Source organism: Pantherophis guttatus, chromosome 1 (assembly GCF_059756535.1).
Source record: "Pantherophis guttatus breed Tessera chromosome 1, ASM5975653v1, whole genome shotgun sequence".
Classification (NCBI taxonomy): Eukaryota; Metazoa; Chordata; class Lepidosauria; order Squamata; family Colubridae; genus Pantherophis; species Pantherophis guttatus.
In genome coordinates, this window is record NC_142063.1 from 348,258,327 (window position 1) to 348,282,349 (window position 24,023).

General features: G+C 48.3%; 1 protein-coding gene across 2 annotated transcripts; it reads left to right on the forward strand.

The window, feature by feature from the left end:
- Positions 1–1,296: 1,296 nt before the first annotated feature.
- On the forward strand, positions 1,297–14,357 carry LOC117656662 (dehydrogenase/reductase SDR family member 13-like). Of its 2 annotated transcripts, none has more exons than XM_087890535.1 (5): positions 1,297–2,205; positions 2,321–2,439; positions 8,653–8,776; positions 11,740–12,051; positions 13,866–14,357. In XM_087890535.1, exons 1-5 carry the CDS (start codon positions 1,947–1,949, stop codon positions 14,123–14,125), a joined length of 1,074 nt encoding a protein of 357 aa, XP_087746661.1. In that variant the 5' UTR covers positions 1,297–1,946; the 3' UTR covers positions 14,126–14,357. The 2 variants fall into 2 exon arrangements, with proteins under 2 accessions (XP_087746661.1, XP_060538295.2); XM_060682312.2 differs by having other exon boundaries at positions 1,313–1,643.
- Positions 14,358–24,023: the final 9,666 nt, after the last annotated feature.

Genomic DNA, 24,023 nt, shown 5'->3' on the forward strand with positions numbered 1-24,023 from the left:
AAGGGGAAAAACCAGTCCAACCTATCAAAAATACCACCATAAAAAACAGATTAGGAACACAAGTTAAAATAGGGAAGAAAATGGTAAGTGAGCACCTGTCCACCCTAGGTGGGTTCAAATCACCAGGACGGGATGGATTACAGCCCAAGGTCCTGAAGGACCTGGCAGACGAGATCTCAGAACCACTGAACTGTATCTTTCCAAGATCCTGGAGCACCGGGGAACTGCCGGAGGACTGGAAAAGAGCTGATGTGGTTCCCATCTTCAAAAAGGGGGAAAAATGAAGCCAGGAAACTACAGACCTACCAGCCTGACCTCAATCCCTGGGAAGATTCTGGAAAAGATAATCAAGCAACGAAGCCAAGATGGGTTTGTCAAAAACAGATCATGCCAGAGAAATTTGATTGCTAGAAGATTCCAAGGTCCCTTCCAACTCTGGTATTCTCGTCTGTTCTTTCAGTCGGATCCCCTGTTCAGGCAGAAACCCCTATATACCACTTTAGACAAATGGCTGTCCAGTCTCTCCTTAAAAACCTCCAGTGATGGAGACCCACAGCTTCTGGAGGGAAGCCCTTCCACGGATGAGTTCTTCTCCCTAGAATGAAATTGCTCCCTAGATCTCCCCCTGAGGAGCCAGCCTTGCCTTGCCTTGCCTTGCCTTATGCCATATCTTTCTCTCCTTCCTTCCTCCTCATTCCTTCTTTCCTTGCTTTTTTCCTTTCCTTCCCCCATCCCTCTCTCCTTCTCCTTCCTTCCTCCCTCCCTTCTTCTCATTCCTATCACTTTTCTCCCTCCCTCCCTCTCTCTCCTCCCTTCCTTCCCTAGGGGGGACGAGTGGAGGGCGAAAGGGCGACAGGCTGCGGGTGGCCGGGGACACACCCACCCACCCCGCTTCGGATGCCGGACGGGAGACCATCAGGAGAGCGAGAGGTTGGCAGAACAGCGGGCAGCTGTGGGCGTCCCAGGCAGGGCGGGGCGGGGACGGGCTCCTGGGAGATAAAAAGGGAAGCGGAGGCGGATTGCGGGGCCAGCGGACATCGGGCCATGGAGGCGTTGGGGGCGCTGGGGGCTCTGCTGCTGGGGCTCTACGAGCTGCTCTACTACTACTTGGTGGCCGCCCCCCGGTGCAGGAACGCGGTCAGCCTGCGGGGCAAGAGGGTGCTCATCACAGGTCAGCTGGGCGGGAAGGGGGGGTCTTGGAGGGGGCATTGCTCTCTTCCTTTCTTTCTTTCTTTCTGTCTGTCTGTCTGTCTGTCTATCTCTTCCATCCTTCCTCTTCATTCCTATCACCTACCCACCTTCCTTCCTTCCTTCCTTCCTTCCTTCCTTCCTTCCTTCCTTCCTTCCTTTCCTTCTTTCCTTCCTTTCTTCCTTCCTTCCTTCCTTCCTTGTCAGCCAGGAGGGGGGGCGAGAGAGTGGCTTTCCCACGCGGGAGCGGGGCGGGAGGCAGGGCGACGGGAGTGGCGTCCCGGGGAAAGGGAAGGAAGCGGCGTGGGGCTGCGGGGCCATGGAGGCGTTGGGGGCGCTGGGGGCGGGGGCGGCGCTGCTGCTGGGTCTCTACGCGCTGCTCCACTACTACTTGGGGGTCGCCACCCGGTGCAGGAACGCGGTCAGCCTGCGGGGCAAGACGGTGCTCATCACAGGTCAGCTGGGGGGGGAAGGGGAGTCTTGGAGGAGGCATTGCTCTCTTTCTTTCTTTCTTTCTTTCTTTCTTTCTTTCTTTCTTTCTTTCTTTCTTTCTTTCTTTCTTTCTTTCTTTCTTTCTTTCTTTCTTTCTTTCTTTCTTTCTTTCTCTCCCTCCCACCTCAGTGGCTCCGTGCAGATTCTGCCCCGTGCAGGTCCTGCTTGCCCCCGACTGAAAGGGGCTTCAGAGGCAGCCGAGAAAGTCCGGCCAAAAAAGCCCCTCGGGAAGAAACCGGCTGAGAACTGACCCGGGACCCCCGCAGATGCCAGCCGTCCTGGGGCTTCCCCGGACCCCCGGCCAGGAAGGAAGGGAGGAAGGAGGGTGCGGAAGAGCGGGGGGGAGGGCTGGGCTGGGCTGCCGGAGACCCTGCTTGGACCAGCCAGGGGGGGCCTCGGAAGGGCGAATCTCGCGCCTGCTTCGCTTCCTTGCCAGCATTGATGGTTGCGGGAAACTCTGGTGGTCTCTGCTGGCTGCGCAGGAAAGGATTGCAGCGGAAGCCAAAGTGACAGGTTGTCCCAAAGGTGCTTTTTTTCTTTCTGAGAGGCAACTGGACTTTCTGGTTTTTCTTCCTTCGGCTCCTGGGTCCCCATCAAAGGCTGGGCGATCTCCATGGATCCTTTCTCTGCCTTTTCCTAGGTGGAAATTCAGGGATCGGGAAGGCCACCGCGGTGGATCTGGCCCGGAGAGGCGCCCGTGTTGTTCTGGCATGCCGCGACAAAGCGAGGGGAGAATCAGCCGTGTACGACATCAGACGGGTAAGCATCGGCCATCCCTCCACTCTTCTGATATTCAGGTGTTTTCCTGATGGTTTTTATTCATTTATTTAGCATGTGGCATCTAAAGGGATCATGCGATCTCTGATACGCAACACAGATAAAACACATTATACACACAAACACAAATGTATGTTTAAATAAAGCGTCAACAAATACATGTATATCATGTTTTGAGCCTTGATAGTACAGTGGTCTAAGCACCCTGTTATTAACACAGCTGCCTGCAATTACTGCTGGTTCGAATCTCGCCAAGGCTCAAGGTTGACTCAGCCTTCCATCCTTTCTAAGGTAGGTGAAATGAGGACCCAGTTTGTGGGGGCAATAAGCTGACTTTGTATAAATATACAAAAGGATGAAGGCTATTGCTTAACGCATTGTAAGCCGCCCTGAGTCTCCGGAGAAGGGCGGCATATAAATCAAATTTAAAAAAAAAAAATAGGTGGGCAGTACAATAGACGAGATAAAACATTAAGTTACGGTAAAAGCATGATAACATTGCCATAATCAATGGCGCCATAGAGTCACAATAGAATAGATGTTACACAGATAATCCTTGACTTACAACCGTTTATTTAATGACTGTTCAAAGTTACAATGGCACTGAAAAAAGTGACTTATGACCATTTTTCACATTTACAACCTTTGCAGGATCTCTATGGTCATGTGATCAAAAGAGAGATGACTCCTATTTATGACAATTGCATGTGATCATGTGATCTCTTAGCAATCTTTTGACAAGTAAACTCAATAAGAAAGCCCAATGTACTTTACAATGGTGTTACTAACTTAACGGTTGCGGTGGCTCACTTAACAACTGTGGCAAGAAAGGTCATAAAATAGGGGCAAGACTCGGTTAACAACTGTGTCAGGTGTGCTTCCTTCAAAGTCCAGGAAAGAATGACCCAAACTCCATTGTTTATAGAGAAAGGTACTTTTACTAGAGATGAAGTGAACGCAACCCAGGAAAGATGAAATTAAAGGCAATAAGCGCGAAAATTGCATATAGAAAGCGTCCCCTCCCACTGTCCATCGTAAATCATCCAATCCAAAGGTCTCCCAGGGGTCAGGTGGAAGCACACGTCTGCCAGCGTCATCAATCAGGAATGCCACGACTGTTGACCCAATAGCAGCTTCAAAGATACAGTCCGATAGCTTAAGTATCGGTTTCATTTTCCTCCTCCAGCACGCTTTCCCCCCCACCCCCATGCTACCTGCTCTCCCCCCTCCCGTTACTATGGCAGCCAAAGCAGAAAAGGCGGAGGCTGACATTCGGCCCCTCTGCAGAAGAGATGTTAGTCCTGAATAGGGAAAGAGAAAACAACATAACACAGAAATTAGGGTTTATCAGGATATTTGGTGTGAAACAACGGAACTTTCTTTGGTGGCCGGACATCACGTTTATTCACCCATTCAGCTTGAGATAATGGAAAATGCTTCCAAGCCACCAAATACTGCACTTTACCATGATGCTTCCTAGAATCCAGGATTTCCTTAACTTCAAAATGTTGTTCCCCTTCTATCAGTATGGGGACCGAGGAGAGTCCTGGTTCGGACGCAAAGGGGACGAATGTTCCGGTTTCAGTAAGCTAACATGAAACACAGGGTGGATTCGTCTCAAATTTTTTGGCAATTCCAATTCAACTGTGACTGGGTTGATGAGTCTAGTGATTGGGAAATGCCCCACATACTTTGGTCTGAGCTTTTTTTTTTGTTTGTTTGTTTTGGTTTTTTTTTCAACTTTTTATTGTTTAAAAAAGAAAAACAACAGTAAAATACAAACAAACATAATGTCAGTGTTTCGACGCTGGCATAGAGAGCAGAGGAGAGAGAGATATAAGCTCTGAACTTTTGCCTGCTAAATCCCTTTGAAGTCGGGTCATCATGGAAATGAAGGGGGGAGACATTCCTGGGAAATGATGAGACAAGAAGTCTGAAGAATGACTTAGAAGATAGCCAATGAGAAGCAGAGATTTGGGGATCGGAAAGGGAGGGATTGGGGGGCAAAAGGTCAGTCTTTTCCGCATCGAGTCATGATCTGGTGGCTGTGCTCAATTAAAGAAAAGATTTCCTTAAAGATTGGCAGTTTGGAAATTCATTTATTTTGAGATAGCATCGAAGTCTGACACATAAATACAATAAAACAATACGAAAAACAAACCAACATCAAAAAGAATATAAATTTGTTGCATCGGTGGATTATTTTCCTGTTCCACCTGTTTTCCTCTATACATATCTATTTTACGTATTCATTTATTCACATAGTTATACACAAATCAATTGTAATCTACTTCTTGCTTAGCTATCTGTGGCTCCTGCTTAGACATTCAGGCTACATTATTTTCCTATATTTATCTTTCCCTCTAACCAGGAATACCATCTCTGCCAAACTAAATAGTATTCAGAATCATCTTTCTCTTGTAATTGCTTTGTAAGTCTGTCCATTTCTGCACATTCTGTTATTTAGGCAACTAGTTTGTCTTCTGTTGGCAGTTGTTCAGATTTCCAATTCTAAGCATACAGTATGCGTGCCGCTGTTACGATATGTATAGTGAGATATTTTATTTCCTTAGTAAATTGTGGGGTAATTATTCCAAGGAGAAAAAATTCCGGTCTCATTTCAACTCTCTGTTTCATTATTTCTTCAATCATTTTCTTGATTTCTTGCCAGTAATGTTGCGCCTTTCTCCATGACCACCAGAGATGGTAGTATGACCCCTTCTGTGACTTGCATTTCCAACACATTGGTGACACATTTGGGAACATTTTAGCTAAACGTGCCGGTGGTAGATGCCATCTGTAGAACATCTTATAAAGGTTTTCTTTGTAAGGTGTAGACATTGTCATCTTATAATTTTCTTTCCATAATTTATCCCACTTATCCAATTCAATAGTATATCCAATGTTTCTTGCCCAAGTTATCATATTTTCTTTCACAGTCTCCTCCTCTAGTTTGTATTTTATTAGGTAATTGTAAATTTTGGTTATCATTTTCTCATCCGTACTTTTTAATATCTTGTCTAATTCATTTGGTTCATTTTGAAATCCGAATTTTGCCCGATCTGCTTTGTATCTTGATTCTATTTGGAGATACGGCCACCGGTCAATGTCTATACCCTGGTTCTCGAGTTCCTGCCTCGTATATAAATTCCTTTCTTCGCTCAGTAATTCTTGATAGCTCCTCATTTTTTTCTATGTCCATTACATTTGGGTAGATCGATGCTTCCATGGTCGCTAACCATCTCGGGATTTTAGTATAATGCTGCTTTCTAATTTCTTGCCAGGTTTTGTACAGTGAGCCTCTAATAATATGCTGTTGGAAGTATCTTTGTTGCTTGTCGGCGCCCTCCCACAAGAAAGCGTGCCAGCCTCGGTTCAAATCAAATCCCTCCAGATATAGCATTCTCTTATTTTTTAATTCTATCCATTCTCTTATCCAATTAAGCGATACTGCCTTATAGTATAGCTCCCAGTCCGGTAAACCAAGGTCTCCCTTTTCGCGGGTATAGGTCCGAGCTTTTTTGATTTCTGGGAGGTCTGTAAATATTTAGTGGAAAGATAAACCATATCACCCACTTTGTAAACGTGTGCCGGGCACCTCTTTTTGTCAGCTTGGGCTTTATGTGCTCGGTGTGCATCATCTAAGGCTTTTCAAGTTACTGCCCAAGTACCCCATAGTTGTTCGATCCACTCAATTAAAGAGGGGTTCTATGGGTCAATTAAAGAGGGGTTCTATGGGTTCTATCCTGTGGTAGCTCTGGGATTGGCACAAACTCTTGGCCAGAGGCCACCTTAAATGGAATGAAACCAGTGCTGCTATGTATGGAGTTATTATACGCCACCTCCGCAAATGGCAATAAGTCCACCCAGTTATCTTGCTGGTAATTTATGTAACATCTTAGGTACTGTTCTAACACAGCATTGGTTCTCTCACAAGCCCCATTTGTCTGGGGGTGGTGGGCGGAGCTTAACCCCTGGGCGGAGCCTATTAACCCTAAAAACTCCTTCCAAAAGTTGGAGGTAAATTGCACACCCCTGTCTGAGATTATACGTTTAGGAGCCCCATGTAATCGATAAACATGCTGAATAAACAATTTTGCAAGGGTTTTAGCTGAAGGGATTTTAGAACACGGGATGAAATGCACTTGTTTGGAAAACAAATCCGTTACTGTCCAAATGACTGTGCAACCCCCCACTCTCCGGCAGATCTACAATAAAATCCATGGATATCTCTTTCCAAGGAGCATTTGGCCTCGCCACACTCTGAAGTAAACCCGGTGGCTTCCCCGAAGGTCTCTTAGCTGAGGCACACACCAGACAGCTAGCTACATATGCCTCTATGTCCTTTTTGAGTGCAGGCCACCAGAATTGTCTTTTAACGAGATGTAGAGTTTTAACAAATCCAAAGTATCCCACCGTCTTGGCATCATGAGCTTGCTGCAACACCGCTACTCTTAAAATGGCCGGAACATACAATTTGGTCCCAATCCAAGCTAGTCCATCACAGAGTGTACATTCATTCGAGTGAGTTCGAAACCACTTGTCAGTCTTTAGAGCTTCTTGTAGTTTCTGAAGCAAATCGCCCGAGAGGGCTGGATCAGCCCTCGACTGTGCTCTGGAAGTTACTGGCGCTGCTAGTTGTGCCACAGGTATGATAGGCCGAACCACTTCCTCCTTGGCACTGTTGTATTGAGGCAATCTGGAAAGTGCATCCACCATGAAGTTCTTTCCTCCAGGAAGGTAGTGTAAAGTGAAATTAAAACGGTTGAAGTGTTGGGCCCGTTGAGCTTACTTTGGTGACAGTTTACGTGGTGTTTTCAAAGCCTCTAAGTTTTTATGGTCAGTCCAAACTTCAAAATGTTGTTCCCCTTCTATCAGTATGGGGACCGGAGGAGAGTCCTGGTTCGGCCGCAAAGGGGACAAAAGTTCCGGTTTTAGTAGGCTGGTGGCCCCCAGGGGGAGGGCCTTCTCTGTGGGGGCTCCCACCCTCTGGAATCAGTTGCCCCCGGAGATAAGAAGAATCCAGGACCTCAATGCCTTCCGTCGTTCCCTGAAAACCCATCTTTTTCAACAAGCCGGGTTGGCCTAAGAAGAAATTTTTAAAATTTTTAAATTCTTTTAATTAGTCTGTGATTCTTAACTTTCGGGCCAAAATTTATATATATTTTTAAATGTTTTAATATTTGTATCCTATGTTTTTTATCTTGGCTGTACACCGCCCTGAGTCCTCAGGGAGAAGGGCGGTATATAAATTGGAAATTAAATTAAATTAAATTAAATTAAATTTAGTAAACTAACATGAAACACAGGGTGGATTCGTCTCAAATTTTTCGGCAATTCCAATTCAACTGTGACTGGGTTGATGAGTCTAGTGATTGGGAAATGCCCCACATACTTTGGTCCGAGCTTTTTTGTTGTTTTGTTTTGTTTTTCCAATTTTTTATTGTTTAAAAAAGAAAAACAACAGTAAAATACAAACAAACATAAATACAATAAAACAATACGAAAAACAAACCAACATCAAAAAGAACATAAATTTGTTGCATCGGTGGATTATTTTCCTGTTCCACCTGTTTTCCTCTATACATATCTATACATATCTATTTTACGTATTCATTTATTCACATAGTTATACACAAATCAATTGTAATCTACTTCTTGCTTAGCTATCTGTGGCTCCTGCTTAGACATTCAGGCTACATTATTTTCTTATATTTATCTTTCTCTCTAACCAGGAATACCATCTCTGCCAAACTAAATAGTATTGGCCTGACGGCAGCTTCAAAGATACAGTCCAGTGGCTTAACTATCGGTTTTGAATGATCTCTAAATAGTTAGTAAAAAGTCGAGGACAACCTGTATCATTTTGCTATAATGCCAGGGGCCCCCAACCTTTTTGATACCTCAGGCTGGCGGTGACACCTTCAGCGCGTTCGGCAGTGGGTGCGAGAGTTCTAGTCCTAAATCCCGCCCATGGGCAAATGAAGCTTCATGCACTGGCCTGCCAGTTTGGCAGCTCAACGGGTCACGGCCTGGTAGAGGCGGCAACCTGAGTGTTGGGGACCCCTGTTACACACCACCCAGAGAGATTGCCGGGAGTTGAGCAGACCTATGCAGAAGGTGAGTAAACAATGAATCAGCCTTGGACACCACACCGGATCCCGAGGCTCAGGATTCCTTCCGCTCCTTTTCCAGGAAAGTGGGAACTCGGAGGTGATCCTGATGATCCTGGATCTGGGCAGCCTGAACTCCGTGCGAGCTTTTGCGCAGAGCTTCTTAGAATCGGAGCCCCGTCTGGACATCCTCATCAACAATGCAGGTGGGGGCAGAGCAGACCCTCCGCGGGGTCTCCAGAGGGGGAAGGAAGGGGGAAGATTCTGGCCGTCTCCGGGATTTCCCCGTTCCTTCGAAGACTCCCATAACTTGAGAAGCAGCTATCTTCTATTTGTAGTTGTTTGTTTTTCGTATACCGCCTTTATTATTATTACTAGCTGTACCCGGCCACGCGTTGCTGTGGCCCAGTCTGGTGCTTCCGCTGGGCTAAAAGAGCGAGGCTGAAGTTCCAAAGTCTCCACGAACATTTGGTGGGCGTGGCCAACTCGACGTCACTCACTTTCATCAGTCACATGACAGCCCCCGAGCCACGCCTACCCAGCTGGTGATTAGGGCAGAGAACCGGTTGCTAAAAAACAATGGGAACCACAAAATCCTCCCTCTCTGTCTCCCCCTCTCTCTTTGTATCTCTCTATGTCTCTCTCTCTCCCTCCTCTGTATCTCTCTATGTCTCTCTCCCCCCTGTATCTCTCTATGTGTCTCTCTTGCTCTTTCTCCCACCCTCTCTCTCTGTATCTCTGTATGTGTCTCTCTTTCCCCCCCCCCCCCCCCGGTCTCTCTGTATTTCTCTATGTCTCTCTCTCTCCCCTCTCTCTGTTTATCTCTGTCTCTGGCCCGGCCTCTTCTGCATCCCCCGCCATCACCCTTACCTTTTCAGGCCAGGCCTTCGCAGCTCTCCGCACCACAGCAGAAACTTGGGGAGGCCCTCCGTCCCCCCTACACAGATGTTCTCTGGGGGCTCGACGGGGAGACACATAGCAGGGCAGGGAAGGGAAGGGAAGGGAGGGAGGGAGGGGGTGTGGTGGGTTCGAGGCTGGTTTGGGGCTTCCTGCCCAAAGGAAGAAAGCGGCAAAGCCAGAAGTCACGCACACCCCACTGGACCCTGCTGTGCAGTTCTCCTCCCTCACCTGCCAAGGGCAGGGGAATGATTAAATCCCTCGCTCTTCCAGGCGAAATGAAGGAGGGCCGCCCATCCTCCCTCCTGCCCATTTCCGCCCCCGCAAAGCCTCCCCGGAGCCCCTTTTGTGCCAGAGGCCGAAATTTTCGTGTAGGCTCCATGAACTGCCAGAGCACCCACCTGGAAATCAAAGGCGGTGTTGGTCAAAGGCAACCCTGAGGCTCCAGTTGCCTCCATCTCCCGCTCACCGATGGATTCGCATAGCGCCAGTTAGCGGCTGGTCTTTCTGACCTTGGGGCCCGTGGTAGCGCTGGTCCAGGCGCGATTCAGGCCAGGCGAGGGACAGAGGGTTCCCGCTCGGCAGACCCAGGCAGCCTCATTGCCAGGTGTTCTTTGCAGGGAGCCCCGAGAGCGGCTGGCGAGGGGGATGGGCAGCAGCGGCGGGCGAAGCTATTTTGCGGGGTGGCCAGGGGAGGGGGAGGTCAGAGCCAGGCTCAGGTGGGCCCTGCCCAGCTCTAGAAGCGCCAGCTGCGAGGGCTTCCCAGCGGGGAGCCAGCTGCTTACCTGCCGAGCCTGGTGGCAGGATATGACCCTCGGGCGTCTCTGCCTTCCAAATGCGCAGTTTCTTGGAAGCAATATGGAGAGTCTAAATATAAGGAGCAGAAATCTGTTGAGCGTAATCAGGGCTGGGAGGCTGCCATGTTGGTTTTACGTCCAGCAGATGGCGCTGTTTTTCAATGTTTGTCAATGTTTGTCAATGTCTTTCAATGTTTTCCAATGTTTTTCATGTTTTACCTGTCACAGGTGTGACATGTATATAATATAGGTATATAAAAACACGCCAGTAGTCGAATGCAATGTTGCATCAAAATTTGAAAGCAATTGGTGAAGAACTTCCAGAGATGTGCGGTTATGTACAAATGGACATTTACATTTTTATTTATATAGATTATTATTATTATTATTATTATTATTATTATTATTATTATTATTATTATTATTATTAAATTTGATTTATATGCCGCCCTTCTCTGGAGACTCAGGGCGGCTTACAATGCATTAAGCAATAGCCTTCATACTTTTGTATATTTATACAAAGTCAGCTTATTGACCCCATGCTCTGGTGGCTCATGCAGGAGCTCTGGTGTTACTTGAGTTACTTTTATGAATAACTCAAGGCGGCGAACAGATCCAACTCTCCTTCCTCCTCCTATTTTCCTCTAAACAACAACCCTGTGAGGTAGGTTGGGCGGACAGAGAGACTGGCCAAAGTCACCAGCTGGCTTTTGTGCCTAAGGCAGGACTAGAACTCCCTGTCTCCTACTGATTGGCTCAAAGTCACTCAGTTCATGCCTGAGGTGGAACTAGAACTCACCATCTCCTGGTGATTGGCTCAAAGACACTCAGTTCATGCCTAAGGCGGGACTAGAACTCCCCATCTCCTAGTGATTGGCTCAACGTCACTCAGTTCATGCCTAAGGCGGGACTAGAACTCCTTGTCTCCTGGTGATTTTCCTGAAAGTCACCCAGCTGGCTTTCATGGCTTAAGGCGGGATTTGAACTCATGTCCTCCTGTTTTGTAGGCTTAATCACTAGACCAAACTGATTTAACTGACTTAAAAAGCCTATTGCCGTAACCATTAGACCAAACTGGATATTTTACATGCAATTCTCGATTTATGGCCATGATGGAGCCTGCCGATTATAGTCGTAGGTTGTGATGGTTGTAAAGCAGGTCACCTCTGTGACGAACACGATTTTACATCCTTTTTTTGAGGCAGTTATTAAGCGAACCGATAGTTCACTATCAGGTGCTTTTGTTGAAAACTGCAAGTAAAGGCCTTTTTTGACCAAAATGTCATAAATCACAGTCACTTTCCATGTTTCCAAGGTCAGACTGGTGGCCAAGCACCCAGAATGCAGTTATGTGAAGTGGCCACAAGAGGGAGCCATTGGAACTTGGGAACCGCCTCGTAGTTACTTTTCATTAGATCGGGAAGTGACCCGTTGTAAGCCAAGGACTGCATGTAATCCGCTTCCTTTTCTGGCAGGAGTCTTTATGACTGGTCAAACCGCTGATGGCTTCGATCAGGCCTTCCAGGTCAACCATTTGGCCCACTTCTTGCTGACCCACCTGCTCCTGGACCGGCTGAAGCGCTGCGCCCCGAGCCGGGTCGTAACTGTGGTCTCCAGTATGCATGTCTTCGGGAAGATCGACTTTCAGACCATCCACAAGCCGGTGGAGGGAATATGGAAAGCTCCACTTTCTTACGGCAACAGCAAACTAGCCAACATTCTCCATGTGAGAGAGTTGGCCAATCAGCTGGAAGGAACCAACGTCACCTGCTACGCGGCTCATCCAGGTGAGTGGAAGTCCGGCTCCAAGGCGCCCCAGATGGAGGCCCCCCCCCAGGCATTTCTCTCCCACTGGGGGCTCCCTCGACCCCCTCTGCAGAGACACCCCGGGAGTTTCCTCCATCGAGCTCAGCTGCGAAGGGAGATGTTTCCCACCATCTCAGGTCCAGAATCCTAGAATCTTAGGGTGGGAAGGGCCTTTGGAGGTCTTCTAGTCCAACCCTCTGCATAGACAGGAAACCCTATAACATTTCAGACAATTGGCTGCCCAATCTCTTCTTCAAAACCTCCAGTGTTGGAGCACCCACAACTTCTGGTGGCCAGCTGTTCCACTGGTGAATTGTCCTCACTGTCAGGAAGTTTCTCCTTAATTCCAGGTTGCTTCTCTCCTTGATGAGTTTCCATCCGTTGCTTCTTGTCCTGCCTTCTGGGGCTTTGGAGAAGAGGTTGACCCCCTTCTTCTTTGGGGCAGCCTCTCAAACATTGGAAGATGCTGTCATGTCCTTCTTTTCTCTAGACTGTTCCATTGATTAACTGTAGTCTAAACTGGCCAAACCCACTTCTTCCCTCCGCTCTTCATATGTTTTAATCTCCAGGCCTTTAATCATCCTAGTTGCTCTTCTCTGCACTTTTCCCAATATCTTAACATCTTTCTTGTAATATGGTGACCAAAATTGGTTGCAGGATTCCAGGTGTGGCCTTACCAAGGATTTATAAAGCAGCGCTAATACTTCACCTGATCTTGATTCTATGCCTGTTTATACAACCAAGGATTGCATTAGCTTTTTTGGCTGCTGCCGCACACGGCTGGCTCACGTTGAAGTGATTGTCTGCTGCACTCCAAGGTCCCTCTCAGAGTCCCTGTTTTTGAGCCACGTCTCGCCTAATCCGGACTTGTACCTAAAATGCTATTTTAACCAACTCAGGGAACAGATCAGCAGCGGGTTTCAAAACCGATCGCTGCTGGTTTGCTTGTGGGCGCTCGTGCGGGCACACATGATGGTTCTGCGCATGCGCAGAAGCATCCAAGAGGGTGGGCGGAGCCTCCCACCACCGCCACCGATTTGCTCAATCCGGGGTGAACCGATAGCAACGCATCACTGGAACAGATAGACCATCATTACGTAATGTTATTTATTTGAATCTATTAGCCACCCAACCAGGGGTGGGTTCTAAATTCTTTTACTACCGGTTCTGTGGGCATGGCTTATTTTGTGGGTGTGGCTTGGTGGTGGGGTAATGTGACTGTGTGGGCGTGGCCAACTTTTTAAAAAAAAAACTTTTAAAAGCATTTTTTCTACAACTTTAAGAGGTTGCAGAAAACAATGCTTTGAAAAGCCTCTGCCGATTAGGCAACTCAGCTGGGATCGCCAGAGGCTTTTCAAAGCATTTTTTTTTACCACTTCTTCGGCCGAAGAGGTTGTAGAAAAAATGCTTTTAAAAGTAAAAAAAAAAAGCCTCTGATGAAGTGGGCAGGGTAAGCGAGCGGCAACCGGGCCGGGGACCGATTCAGGGGCATGGCCAGCCAATGTTATTACCGGTTCTCAGAACTACTACAAATTTTTACTCCCGGTTCTTGCGAACCGGGAGCAACCCAGCACTGCACCCAACGGCAGTGGATTCAGGTGTGCAATGCAGGACGCAGATGTTCACAGACCTTTGCACCATTGCCCACTCACTTCAGCATTGGGTCTTCCAAAAAATATTTAAAATGGGCAACGGGTCAACCCTAACCCTAACCCTTGAGAGGGGGGCACCATATTCAAGGGGTGCTTCCTTCCATCCTGGGCCGTTCACACAACCAACTTTCTTTTGCTTTCAGGAGCTGTTAGAACCGAAATTGGTCGCTCCATTCCATGGTGGTTGCATTGGTCGTTCTCATTCATGCAGCTGTTCAGCCGAGATTGTGATGCGGCCGCCCAGACCTCCATCTACTGCGCCACCGAGGAGGGCATCGAGAGGCTGAGCGGGCGGTATTTCGTGGACTGCCAGGCGAAGGTGCCCTCACCACAGGCCCGTGATGACCAGCTGGCCAAGAAGCTCTGGGAATTCAGCGAGAGGCTGGTGGGACTGACCACTTAAGACGGGAAGGGACAGAGACGGAGTTTGGGGTAACCGAAAGCTGGCATCCAATTTAACCTGGGAGATCCAACTGCAGGGAATCTGGAAACTTCCCAGAGGTTGTGGTGTGGCTGAGACAAGTGTTGAATTTACGAGAATTTAAAAAACTGGAAAGCATTGTGGGGTTTTGTTCTGGAGAGTTTCTCAGTGTCGGCCGTAAGAATCTTTTAAATAAAGAAACAGACTCTATCAAGTTGTCGGTCTCTCTTTTCTCCATCAGTGCTAGAAGGGAGGGGGGTTTGCCAGGAGGAGGAGGAGGAGTCTTGCACACATTTCATGAGCCAACTTTTAGTGGCCTGTCAGCCACCGGCCCCTCCAGCAGCTGAATCAGAGGAGGAGGAGGAGGAGGAGGAGGAGGCAAGGGAGTCAGAGTCAGTATCAAGACAACCTGAGAGCTCCGAGGGGGAAGAGGGAGAGGAGCTGGCACAGAGAGAGAGAGAGAGAGAGAGAGAGAGAGAGGGAGGGAGGGAGGGAGAGAGAGAGAGGCGGAGGCTGGGCCATCCATCAGTCCTCAGGTGGAGAGTCAACAGCCCCCAGGTCTGGAGGTGGCTGATGAGGAAGAGGAGGAACAGCTGGGTCCAGTGCCTGACGCGTGGATGCACAGAAGACAAAGGAGAGGAGAGCAGTGAAAATCTGTGGGCCGGTCCTCAGGACAGAAGAGCCAGCTCTGCTAGCGAAGCCCCACCCTTGCTCTGGGGATAAAAGGCAGGGGGCGGAGATGAGTAGAGGTGGCAGACAACTATTCATCTCCCTGCCGGACCGACTTTTTAGCCTGGGTGAGAGAGAAACTTTTTGGCGGGGCTGCTGGCGCTCCTAATAAAGGAATCGTTGATTGATTACAGAGGGTTTGTCATGTTTGGGGAGCTGGGTAAGAACACAACTAGGTAATGTCATCAGTGTTAGGAGGGAGTGGGGTTTTCGTGACCCCCCCCCACTCCCCCCGCTTTTGGCACGCGATGGCAAAAAGGTTGCTGTGTCTTTTTTTGGGATGGGGAGGAATTTGATGAAGGCCCAGTTGTGGTCGTAGGTTGAGGACTACCTGCAAGACTTCTGTCTTCCTTAATGTGTACTACACATTACAGGAAAGTCAGACTGTTTTCCTCGTCATCTTCTTGTCTGAACATAATTTACTTGTCCACAAAGTTGATGTGTTTGGTGAAAACTTTCACATCCTGTGTTTTAATCTTGACTCACCTGTTAGCTACATACCTATTTCAGTGAGTCCTTCCTTCTCATTAGGTAGCCAAAATATTTAAGTTTCCTCTTCAGGATCTGGCCTTCTAAAGAGTAGTCAGGGTTGATCTCCTCTAGGACTGACCGGTTGGATGGCCTTGCAGTCCAAGGGACTCGCAGGAGTCTTCTCCAGCACCAGAGTTCAAAGGCCTCCATTCTTTGGTGCTCAGCCTTCCTTATGGTCCTGGAGAAGAGCTGAATGCTGGGAATGATGGAGGGCAAAAGAAGAAGGGGACGGCAGAGAACGAGGTGGCTGGATGGAGTCACTGAAGCAGTCGGCATGAGCTTAAATGGACTCCAGAGGTTGGTAGAGGACAGGAAGGCCTGGAGGAACGTGGTCCATGGGGTCGCGATGGGTCGGACACGACTTCGCAACTAACAACAACAAATTTCAGTGAGTGGCTGGAGTCCCTGTGAAAGAGCTTAAGGCTTTGATTTCTACCTCTTCTGTGTAGATTGGACATGATGGGGTGCAGCTGTGGTTTTGTCTGTCAAAACTTTCGTTGTAGTTGAAATAATGCAGGTGGTGATCTGGCTACCTATTTCAAATACGAACGGTAGCCGCCTAGAGTTGGGAAAGGTGTTCTTTAGAGAAAGCAAGACAGGTAGGAGACCGACTTGTTTGACCTGTGGTGCTGGAGAAGGCTGCTACGTAGGCCCTGGACAAGCACAGGGGATTAACAAGCAAGTGCTGGAGGGCATTAACCCCAGACGTGTCACTGGAAGGCAAAATCACAAAAACTAAGCCTCACTTGTTCTGGCTGTCATGCAGGGGAATTCACTGGGGGAAGCAATTGTCTTGGGAAGAGGGAGCGGTAAAGGCAGAAACTGGGCCGCCAAAGAACACGGGGACTGGACACCATCAAAGCTGATACTGGCCAGAGCATGGGACAACTGGAAGAAGTAATGCAAGATTCGAAGATGTGGAGAGATCTGGACAACAGAATCACCAAGAGTCTGTCACAGAATAACAGAGCTGGAAGGGATCTTGGAGGTCTTCTAGTCCAACCCTCTGCTCAAGCAGGAGATTCCATGCCACTTCAGACAAATGGCTGTCCAGTCTCTTTTTGAAAGCCTCCAGTGATGGAGCACCCACAACTTCTGAAGGCCATCCATCCATCGATCGATTGCTTTCACCGTTAGGAGGAAATTTCGCCTGAGTTCGAGGTTGCTTCGCTCCTTGGTTAGTTTCCATCCATTGTTTCTTGCCTTCTGGTGCTTTGGAAAGTAGATTGTCCCCCTTATCTTTGTAGGAACCCCTCAAATGTTGGAAGACTGCTATCAGGTCTCCCCTAACCCTTCTTTCCATTAGACTAGCCATGGCAATTCCTGCAACTGTTCTTCGTATGTTTTAGCCTGTAGCCCCCTAATGTTGAGCCTGGATAGCTCAACAGACTAAACACTGTAATTTAACACTAGCTGTCTGCAATTACTGTAAGTTTGAATCTCACCAGGCTCAAGGTTGACTCAGCCTTCCATCCTTTCTAAGGTAGGTAAAATGAGGACCCAGATTGTGGGGGCAATAAGCTGACTTTGTATAAATATACAAAAGCATGAAGGCTATTGCTTAACGCACTGTAAGCTGCCCTGAGTCTCCGGAGAAGGGCGGCATATAAATAAATAAATCAATAAAAAATCATTCTGGTTGCTCTTCTCTGCACTCTTTCCAGAGTCTCGGCATCTTTTTTATATCGTGGGGATCAGAAGTGGATGCGGTGTTCCAAGTGTCTCTCCAAGGTGTTATAAAGTGGAGCTAGTACTTCATGTGATCTTGATTCTATGCCTCTGTTTATACAACCAGGGACTGTATTAGCTTTTTTGGCTGCTCTCGCGCAGGGCTGGCTCATATTCAAGTGATTGAGCCAGGTCTCGCCTAATCTGTATTTATACCTTTGATTTTTCCCTGCCTACATGTAAAACTTTGATTTCCTCCACATTGAAATTCATTTTGTTGGAGAGGACCCATTGTTCAAGTTTGTCAAGATCTTTTTGGCCCCTGAGCTTGTCTTCTGGGGTCTTGGTGATCCCTGGCAATGCTTTGAAAATGCTTTGAAAAGCCTCTGCCCATCAGGCAACTCAGCTGGGATCATCAGAGACTTTTCAAAGCATTTGTTTTACCACCTCTTCGGCCAAGAGGTTGCAGAAAACAATGCTTTGAAAAGCTTCTGACGATCCCAGCTGAGCCGCACGATCATCAGAGGCTTTTTTCTTTACTTTTAAAAGCATTTTTTCATCACAAGAGGTTGTAGAAAAATGCTTTTAAAAGTAAAAAAAAAAAAAGTGGCTCAGCTGGGCACAGGGATTTTTGCTATCGGTTCTCCGAACCACCCGCCACCATCGCTACTGGATCAAGCGATCTGGTCCAAACCAGGAGCATTTCACCCCTGCTTACTTCCCTTCCTGCAGATGTAGTACCGTTAAGCATTACTCGCTGAGTATGATTTGTTAGCCAGTTACAAACCCACCTGATGGGGGTGTTTGCTGTCTATCCTGCACTTCGCTAGCTTGCCAAGAAATAGATTGTGGTCTACTTTATCAAATGCTTTACTGAAATCTAAGTATGCTATAGGGACCTGGTGGCTCAGTGGCTAAGATGCTGAGCTTGTCGATCGAAAGGTCGGCAGTTCAGCGGTTCGAATCCCTAGTGCCGCCTAACGGGGGTGAGCTCCAGTGACTTGTCCCAGCAACCTATCTCAGTTCGAAAGCACGTAAAAAATGCAAGTAGAAAAATAGGGACCACCTTTGGTGGGAAGGTAACAGGGTTCCGTGCGCCTTTCGCATTGAGTCATGCCGGCCACATGGCCACGGAGACGTCTTTGGGCAGTGCTGGTTCTTTGGCTTTGAAACAGAGATTGAGCACTGCCCCCTAGAGTCGGGAACGACTAGCACATATATACGAGGGGAACCTTTTAAGTATGCTACAGTCGCTGATCTACTAATTTGGTCATTGTTGAAGAATGAAATGAGATTTATTTGGCACGATCTGTTTTTGACGAACCCAAGTTGGCTTCTGGTTATGACCTTGTTTGTTTCTAGGCGTTTCTAGATGTGCTGCTTGATTATCTTTTTCTAGATCTCCCAGGTATTCATGTCAGGCTGATTGACATGATCTGTTTTCTAATAAGCCAGGTCAATGGGCGTGGAAAGCTGGGTTTATTTAATGACGATGGGTGACATGATAGCAGCCTTCCAATATCTCAGGGGCTGCCCCAAAGAAGAGGTCAAGCTATTCTCCAAGATTTTTATGGCCGCCCACCTTCCAAATCAACGCTGGGCAACTCACCATGAGAAAACCCAGAATGCTTTCCAGTTTTTAAACTTCTCGGAAATTCAACGCTTGTCTCAGTCACACCACGACCCCAGGGAAGTTGAGGGAGAGAAGGGGAGAGGAGAGGCCAATCGTAACTACTCCGATGCTTACCCGTCTGATGTCGTACACGGCCGATTCTCCCCTCGCTTTGTCACGGCATGCCAGAATGACACGGGCGCCTCTCCGGGCCAGATCCACTGCTGTGGCCTTCCCGATCCCTGCATTTCCACCTAGGAAAGGGCAGAGAAATGATTCACCGAGATCGCCCAGCCTTTGATGGAGAACCAGGAGCCGGGCCTGCATCTGTGTGCCTGCAATTTTTGTGGCGTTACAAAGTGAAGCATTTGTTTGGCAGTGTTTCTCAACCTGGAAAACTTTAAGTTGGGGGACTTCAACTCTCAGAATTAAAAGAATGCAACATCTTAAAGTTGCATAGGTGGAGAAATTGTGACTCAGGGGATGATTTTCACAACTGTTTCGGAGGAGTCTTACATCAACAAAGAAGAATGGCTTAAAATTATTCAGATGTAATACAGGCAGTCCTCGACTTACAATCATTCATTTAGTGACTGTTTGAAGGTACAAAAGGCACTGAAAAATGGGACGTCCAACCATTTTTCACAGGAATCCAATATTTGAAACATATTCATGGCCACTGAGCTTTCCTGTTGTAGGCCAGAATTGGGTAAAAGCAACCATCCTGCTGAAGTACCCTTCAACATTCCTGGCCAAGAGGCTGTGAGTCTGTGGTCTTGGCCCACAGGGATGGTTCTGAGACACCACCAAACCCCATCTTTGGACAGGTGGTCCTTGACTTACAACAGCTCATTTAGTGACTGTTGAACGTTATAACATCCCTAAAACGAGTGACTTATGACCATTTTTCATAGTGACGACTCTTGCAGCATCCCTGTCGGTGTTTGAAAGGGCCGCTTTGTAGTGAGATGGGTGGCAAATCAGTTTAATAATGGGATGCGATGCAACAGGGGATGCAGTGCTGTTGTCCGACCAGAAGATGGCGCAGGTCTCCCAACACTGGCTCTGCAGAACCTCCGTTTCCTAAGAGAGGGTCCTGAAGAGTTTGAAGGCCGATAAGAGTAGCTAAGGAATCCTCCTACACTCCTGTGCAAAGGATTCGGCTTGCGTCTCACTTGGACCTTCCCGCTGCGCTTTTGCTCCGGGATTCTGATCCTGCGCAGAGCCATCGAGATGGGAGGGGGGTTTCTTGAAGGAAGGATGGAAGAGAAAGAAAGAAAGAAAGAAAGAAAGAAAGAAAGAAAGAAAGAAAGAAAGAAAGAAAGAAAGAAAGAAAGAAAGAAATGCCCCCTCCGAGACCCCCTCCATTCCCCCCCAGCTGACCTGTGATGAGCACCGTCTTGCCCCGCAGGCTGACCGCGTTCCTGCACCGGGTGGTCGCCACGCAGTTGTAGTAGAGCAGCGCGTAGAGCCCCAGCAGCAGCGCCGCCCCCGCCCCCAATGCCTCCATGGCCCGATGTCCGCTGGCCCTGCAGCCCCCTCCCGCCCCACCCCGGCACCGCTGCCACTCTCTCGCCCCTATTCCTGGTTGAGGGAGCAGGGAGGGAGGGAGGGAAGGAAGGAAGGATGGAAGGAAGGAAAGATGGAAGGAAGGAAGGAAGGTAAGAAGGGGAAGGGAGGGAAGGAAGGGGGAGGGAGGGAGGGAGGGAAGGAAGGGGAATGGAGGGAAAGAAGGAAGGATGGAAGGAAGGAAGATGGGAAGGAAGGAAGGAAGGGGGATGGAGGGAAGAAAGGAAGGAAGGAAGGGGAATGGAGGGAAAGAAGGAAGGATGGAAGGAAGGAAGGAAGGAAGGAAGGAAGGAAGGGGAGGGAGGGAAGGAGGAAGGAGGGAGGGAAGGAGGAAGGAAGGGGGATGGAGGGAAAGAAGGAAGGGGGATGGAGGGAAAGAAGGAAAGAAGGAAGGAAGGGGAATGGAGGGAAAGAAGGAAAGAAGGAATGAAGGGGAGGGAGGGTGGGAAGGAAGGAAGGAAGGAAGAGGGATGGAGGGAAAGAACGAAGGAAGGAAGGAAATGGTTGAAAGCTGGTTTGAGGGAACTTACACTTGGGCCCCAGCAGCCCTGCTGCACTCTCGCCATCCCCTTGCCCCCTCCTCCGGGCCTCTCCTGGTGGTCTCCCATCCTATCCCTGAGGATGCCTTGCTAACGCAGCTGGGTCTCTTCACATGGAAAGGGAATGGACCACCCTCTAAACCCCAGGCTCTCCCTTCTGCCGCCACATGCAGGTCGCTTGGCTCTGTGCCCAGCCCCTGAGGCCAGGGGTGGGCAGGGGGGCAGCCTTGGGTCAGAAGTGGTGTGGGGACCTAAGGCAGCCCCTCCCTTGAGAAGGGTGCGCCGTATTCAAAAGGTGCCGGACCTTGCCTGGAGACCGCAGAAGAGGGGAGAAGGAACTGGAGAAGATCACAAAATACACAAACATCTGCAAGTGGAAAGCAAAGTTTGCAGCAACAGCAATAGGCGCCTTGGGTGCAGTCCCAAGTGGGTGCAAGGGCAGCGGTCGATAGCCATCCTCTGGAGGGCAGCGTGTTTTCTACAGGTAGCCAGTTACTACGTTTTACGTCGATGGCGATTCATAGTCATCCAGATCATGGTTGTCCCAAAGATGCTTTTTCAGAAGGCAACTGGATTTGTCAGGGAGGGAGGGGAGAGAAAGAGAGAAAGAGAGAAAGAGGAAGAAAGAAAGAAAGAAAGAAAGAAAGAAAGAAAGAAAGAAAGAAAGAAAGAAAGAAAGAAAGAAAGAAAGAGAGAGGGGGAGAGAAAGAGAGAGGGAGGGAGGGAGGGGAGGGAAAGAAAGAAAGAAAAAGAAAGAAAGAAAGAAAGAAAGAAAGAAAGAAAGAAAGAAAGAAAGAAAGAAAGAAAGAAAGAGAAGGGGAAGGAAGGGAGGGAGGGGGAGAGAAAGAAAGAGGGAGGGAGAGAGTGTCAATACCCCCCAGGACCCCCCTCCCCCACAGCTGACCTGTGATGAGCACCGTCTTGCTCCGTGTTGAGTATTGAGTGGCAGATTTGAACGGGCCAATCAATAGGCGATAATTGAAGCGGGAAATTCAGAGCAACGTCAGTGGCTGAAACCGCGGACAGCTCCTAGTTTAAAAGGAGCTGCTGGGGCTAGAGTAGGCATTGCAGTTTACGGAGCTAATAAAGAAGTATTTGTTAAACGTGTGTGTCCAGTCCTCCTTTGCGCCCACAATTTAACACCCTGCACCGGCTGGCCGCCACGAAGTTGTAGTAAAGCAGCTCTGTGTCCGCCGCCAGCACCCCTGCCACCTCCATGGCCCGATCCCCGCAGCCCCCCCTTCCCTTTTTATCTCCCAGGCCCCCGCCCCGCCCCGCCCCGGACGCCTGGGATGCCCACAGCTGCCCGCGGTTCTGCCAACCTCTCGCTCTCCTGATGGTCTCCCGTCCGGCATCCGAAGCGGGATGGGTGGGTGTGTCCCCGGCCACCCGCAGCCTGTCGCCCTTTCGCCCTCCACTCATCCCCCCTGGGGAAGGAAGGGAGGAGAGGGAGGGAGGGAGGAAGGAAGGAGAAGGAGAGAGGGATGGGGGAAGGAAAGGAAAAAAAGCAAGGAAAGAAGGAATGAGAAGGAAGGAAGGAAGGAGAGAAAGATATGGCATTAGGAAAGGAAAGGAAAGGAAAGGAAAGGAAAGGAAAGGAAAGGAAAGGAAAGGAAAGGAAAGGAAAGGAAAGGAAAGGAAATTAAAGGAAAGGCAGGCTGGCTCCTCAGGGGGAGATCTAGGGAGCAATTTCATTCTAGGGAGAAGAACTCATCCGTGGAAGGGCTTCCCTCCAGAAGCTGTGGGTCTCCATCACTGGAGGTTTTTAAGGAGAGACTGGACAGCCATTTGTCTAAAGTGGTATATAGGGGTTTCTGCCTGAACAGGAGATCTGACTAAAAGAACAGAAGAGAATAACAGAGTTGGAAGGGACCTTGGAGGTCTTCTAGCTCAACCCCCTGCTTAGGCAGGAAACCCTACACCACTTCAGACAAATGGTATAAATTTGGCTAAAAGAACAGACGAGAATACCAGAGTTGGAAGGGACCTTGGAATCTTCTAGCAATCAAATTTCTCTGGCATGATCTGTTTTTGACAAACCCATCTTGGCTTCGTTGCTTGATTATCTTTTCCAGAATCTTCCCAGGGATTGAGGTCAGGCTGGTAGGTCTGTAGTTTCCTGGCTCCATTTTCCCCCTTTTTGAAGATGGGAACCACATCAGCTCTTTTCCAGTCCTCTGGCAGTTCCCCGGTGCTCCAGGATCTTGGAAAGATACAGTTCAGTGGTTCTGAGATCTCGTCTGCCAGGTCCTTCAGAACCTTGGGCTGTAATCCATCCGGTCCTGGTGATTTGAACCCACCTAGGGTGGACAGGTGCTCACTTTCCATTTTCTTCCCTATTTTAACTTGAGTTCCTAATCTGTTTTTTATGGTGGTATTTTTGATAGGTTGGACTGGTTTTTCCCCTTTGTGTAAAGATGGATGCAAAAAATGTTCTGCTTTCTCCCTGTTGCTTGTCACCTTCTTGCCATTTTCTCCCATTGAAGCCTTTTTTGTTATTTTTGACTTGTGTCGCAAGCCTTAGTTCATTTTGAGCCTTAGCTTTCCTGACTTCATCATTGCAGGCTTGGGCTATTTGCTAATATTCTGCCTTAGTTATGTGCCTCTCTTTCCACTTTTTATATTTGTCCTTTTTGTCTTTCAATTTCTCTTTGTGCAGCCATCCTGGTTTCTTTTGAGAGCTGTTATATATATTTCTTCTTCATTGGTATAGTGCATGTTGGATTTTTCCAAGGCTTCTCCTTCGGGTTCGAATTTCCCGGCTGGGAGAGCGTCACTCACCTGGTGGAGCGTTATCCGCGTAGCGAAAGAAATTGAGATGGAAGCGAGCTGCGTGAAGTCCGATCTAGCCATGGCGAGGACCAGCATTCCTGGGTGAGCCGACATCGATGTGAGGTAAGCATACATTTTTATACTCTATTTTACAAAGGAAATTCTTTGTTTTCTTTTGTTCGCTGATCTTCTTGTGTTTTCTTGATTTACTTAATGTTGGATGAGGTTTCGGTTCAAGCATTATCTGGGCGTGTGTTCCTGTCCTTCCTATGTCTTATTGCTCTGTCTTTCACTCTAAGCTAACCATGATGTTATCGATTAAGCCCTCATGCCCAGTTTAGCTTTCATCAGAAAGTTCGGGCTACTGATTAAATCCTCCTTCTTTGCCCTGAGCTGATTATCCCTTTGATTCTGTAGGAAGAAATATCCTTCTGGGTTCAGCTCCAAGTGGGGAAAAAGA